A 4383-nucleotide genomic window follows, 5' to 3' on the forward strand; every position below is an offset into this window, starting at 1 on the left:
CTCAAAAACCTTTAACAAATGTCTCTCACACTAAAACCATGACAAGCTGCATGTGTAATTGTTTTCTCTCTCATTTGCTGTCGCTCTGTAGGTCGCTCAGGTTGGGGGGGAAATAGTCATGTCTAATTGCCACATCGTCTCCCTTATCTGATCTTGCAATTGTAATGAAACACCAGAGGAGACGAGCCAGGAAAGGTGAAGATTACACAGCGTGAGCCATTCATGGCACAATCCATCCCTTCATTGCTCTGGGTTTTCCACACTTCCAGTCCAGGAAGTGTAGTGGGGCAAGTGAGGGCTGGATGTGGGCTGGAGGAGGACGGCAGGAGTGCTGAGGTAACCACTCCGATAAGTGATGCATCTCTGCACTGCATTGTGCATTGTGCGCTCGACATGACAACCCCCTTTGTGAGGACGCACTGTGGAGAAAAGACGCAACAAAGGCTGATTATTTTCTGAGGGGGAAAGATCAGGTTCCAGCCTGTCGATGCTTTAGTGTGTCAGGAGGATTTTAGCAAGTGTGGATTTCACACCTCTTCAAATGACTATTATTAATGATGAATACATTATTTCATCAGGTCAGTTTTGTTTGTGACAAGGCTAAATCAGTGGCCTGTGTGCCTTTGGTGCACTCAGGTGTTGCCCACTGACAAATCTGTGATGTCTTCTTTTGCTGTGAATGATAACGCTGCCCTTTAGTGCCCTGCCATGGTTTTACTAGGTATTGCAGTTTTTCATTTTTTGCACATGATCATTTTTTGACAGCTGAAAACTTCTTCGGTTTTTACTTTTACTTCTAAACCTGTGCCAGTAATCTCAGTGGGAGGTAAAATTGAAAACTGATAACTGCTGCTACATTTTCAAGTAACAACAGACAAACGCTCTTTGTTATTTTAAACCACAGTTGAACTGAATCTCAAAATCTCTTTCCCAAAAAGCAAGGGGGTTGTTGTCTAATGTCCAAATGTCCTACAGTACACTACAGTACAAGAGTCTGGAGCAGATGTCTGATGCAATTTTTGCTTTCCAGTACAGATTAAAGAAGGAATTAGTGGTTGAATTTAATGGAAGTAACAGCAATGGTTTGAATTATGGTTTGGACTGAATGACGGGTATCACTCATGTCTATTAAGCTGAGGTTTGTTTACGGACACAACAAAGCTTCATATAAGACAAATGCTTGAGGCCTCTCACTCACGTTCTGCCAAAAGGCATCCTTTTAATGACAAAAAATGGCGTGTTAAGTAATCAGAGGTGATTTACTGCCTGTTTTATGTTATGTAGTTGACACTTTCCTGTGTATCCTGAGTTCACATCAGCTGTGCTTCATTTCTTTGCTTGTCTCAGGCAGGAAGGCGTCTTTTGTTTGATCCCTCACAGTCTTCAGGAAGGTCATGATGCCAGAGCCACCGGTGCCTCTCTTCTCTAATGCCGTGGGTGCTCTGCTGATCGTCTCCCCCTCTGAGTCCTGGCCCTTGTTGCGAAGTTGTCGGGCTCGTGCAGCAGGTACAGTGATGAAGCGGCTGACGACACTGATGTGATAGCTGCGGAAAGCCAACAGTTTTGTGACACAGTGCTGAAAGGCCTGGTTTAGCCGCTCGCTGGCCTGCTGCTGGACAAAACTCTTTAGGGAGGGCTCCAACGAGATATCCTGGATCAGTTGCTTGTGAGCAGGTGGCAGGTAGTCCCTCATGCGGGTTAGAAAGGAACCTACATAAGGGCAGTATCATCACAATGAGTCCTTCTCGTTCCTCTCTGGCACTGTTATAATCAATCAAAGGGAAAATCAGTCAGCCATCTCACCACTTTTTGCTTCATGTTTGACTCCCAGAAGTTCGTCAAAGCAGTGCAGCAGGCTGCTCTGTGCAGCGCTCCCACCCGAGTACTCCATTGGTTCTGTCTGGACCCCTTCATAAACCAGCCCCTTTGGCATCGAGGGGTTGTCTTTCCACCTATGCATGTTTACATGAACACAAACACACACACATTTCAAAAACATGTTTCACTTTACAAATAAATGACTAATAAGTCAAATAAAAAGAAAGATGTCTGTACCCAGACAGGTAGATCCTCATAATGCCATAGAAGACCGAAGGCTCCACATACTCTTAAGAGAAATTACATTAATCAAATATACTTGTTGATAGGGAAATATTAATACTTTTCAGTTATGTTTGAGTGATTACCCTGCATCAGTCTGAGTGCATCTATCATGTCCTGTAATGACTGGCTGATGTCCTCCAGGGCTCTAGCCACAGCCTCAGTGTCACCACATCTGGCACCATTGATCACAGTGGGAATATTCTGCAACACAGGTCCAGTTGCAATGGCTATGTTTGAAAGTCCCTCCAAGTAGTTACCTAATTGTATTTATATTAAATGAATTGACTTATTTTTGAATATATCTTCACCCTCAGTGCAGGGACTGCTGCCAGCTCCACCAGCAGAGTAACCATAAAGAAACCCCGGACACTGTCTCCACCTGGGAGGCTGACCAGCAGCTCCAGGTTCCTGCATGATGCAAGTAAAACAACAAGCGTTCAGAATATTATGGTACGTTATGTGTAGAGGACCAGAAGTCAAGTGAAAATGCACTTACTCCATGTCAAAAGGCCTGGCACGGGAGACATAAAGATGAACATGAAAAGGAAAGAGAACAGATTTATACCTGACACTTGTTCAGGGGGAATCCAAACCACATGCAGAAGACAACTGGCCTTACCCCTCTGGATCCTTCTTCCTCCAGTTAGCCAGTACTGCATCTGCATGGGTGAGAATTGGAGGAAGTCCTAAGCGCTGTGACACCTCCCAGTATGGGACGGCCAGGTTGCGTGGCAGCATCTTAGAGGAAGATTATTGAAGATGGAAAGTCATTCATATAAACTGAACTGGAACAACTGGTAGCAGTCAGGGAGACACCTGGGGAAGGAAAAAGTCAATATGACAAAAAGAAAAACTGAAAGACACAGAGATACCTCAACTGTGTTGTTCTCTCCCTCCTGCCAGACGTAGCCCATGGTCATCACGCTGAGGGCCAGGTGGGCCAGCCGTAACTCCCGGTGTTTTTGCAGAAACTGGCTGCTCAGCAGCGGCATCTGAACAGACGGAGTATCAACAGTGAACCGTGGCTCCATAAACGTAGTGAGTTGTCCTTGTCAGTTTGCTGTCCTCACTTACCTTGTTAATATAGAAGCGCAACTCGTGAGAGTGCACAAGCTCTGGGACTCGCAGGGCAATATCCATCCATGGCTGGTAGTAAGGTGGAAGCTCTTCCTTTGAAAGTCAAGTCAGAGCACCGCGTGCATCATAAGAAAAAGTTGAATCAAGACATTTTCATTTTGACTTTTAAGGCCTCTTACCTAAATTTGGATTTCATTGTTTTATGTTGCTACATGCACAGTGACCCTGGACTTGGCAGAGTGTTGAAACAAGATGTAATTTTGTAAACACATGCTGCTGTAGGAATAAAGTTCATTATACAAAGCAAACAGGAACAATGCCAAATTTCAACTTCCCTCAGTCACTTGGTCTCAATCAATACCACAAGCCACGAGTTCACCGTTTTATAACTGCTAAACTATGAGCACAATTTTCATTTAATGTGAATTCAGTTTAGTTTCAGTTAAATGCCTATATAAGATTCAGTATGGCAATTTTTCACTTAAATCCATGTTATGAGGTTTCAGAATCGGGAATCAGATATTTCATCATGACAGCTTGAATATAAGGTAAAATGTAAAAACTATTAAAAAAAAACAAAATAAGAGAAGTAAAGATATCCGTTGGGGTTTCCACCTACCAGAGGATCAGGGAGGATGAAGCCGAGCTCCTCAGAGACATGATAGGAGTCCAGAGAGAACAGAGATTTGGGGTCGGATTCAGCAGCAGCCATAGAGAAAGTGACAGAGAGACACAGAAAAGCAACAATCGTCCTGCTATCTTAATGTTTCAAGAGACCACAACCTGTCTGGACTCCGGCACAGAGTTCACTTTAAAGCTGTTGTCAACAATGTTTGCTATTGCTTACACAACACGTATCCCTCGCTTCTGCTATTGCACAATTCTAAGTAAAGTGTGGCAAATCAGTACCTATGCTTCACTTTGTGAATCATTAAGAAGAGGACGTCCACCGTTATCATGTCATGTCATCATCTGACCAGCTCCTGTCGAATTATACTGCTGTGCAGACTGATTCTTTTACTTTCCTCATTCGTTACAAAAACAGGTTAAGTATCAATTATGTGTACATTATAAGACTATTATGGTAGACAAGATATTTTCCATGTCGTGTATGTGACATACTGCGCTGTTAGTTCACTACTTTTTCAATTTATCAGGCAGGTATGAATGTGTAAAAATGCTGCATTTAAAAAAATGTTATTA

General features: G+C 43.3%; 1 protein-coding gene across 1 annotated transcript; it reads right to left on the reverse strand.

Annotated features, from left to right (window-relative positions):
* Positions 1-1260: 1260 nt before the first annotated feature.
* Positions 1261-3892, reverse strand: ido1 (indoleamine 2,3-dioxygenase 1). Its single transcript, XM_070904825.1, has 10 exons — positions 3800-3892; positions 3178-3273; positions 2976-3095; positions 2723-2841; positions 2600-2614; positions 2412-2511; positions 2187-2304; positions 2056-2107; positions 1804-1952; positions 1261-1710 (listed from the first exon to the last, which is right to left on the reverse strand). Exons 1-10 carry the CDS (start codon positions 3890-3892, stop codon positions 1316-1318), a joined length of 1257 nt encoding a protein of 418 aa, XP_070760926.1. The 3' UTR covers positions 1261-1315.
* Positions 3893-4383: the final 491 nt, after the last annotated feature.

This window comes from Enoplosus armatus, chromosome 4, assembly GCF_043641665.1.
Source record: "Enoplosus armatus isolate fEnoArm2 chromosome 4, fEnoArm2.hap1, whole genome shotgun sequence".
Taxonomy (NCBI): domain Eukaryota; kingdom Metazoa; phylum Chordata; class Actinopteri; order Centrarchiformes; family Enoplosidae; genus Enoplosus; species Enoplosus armatus.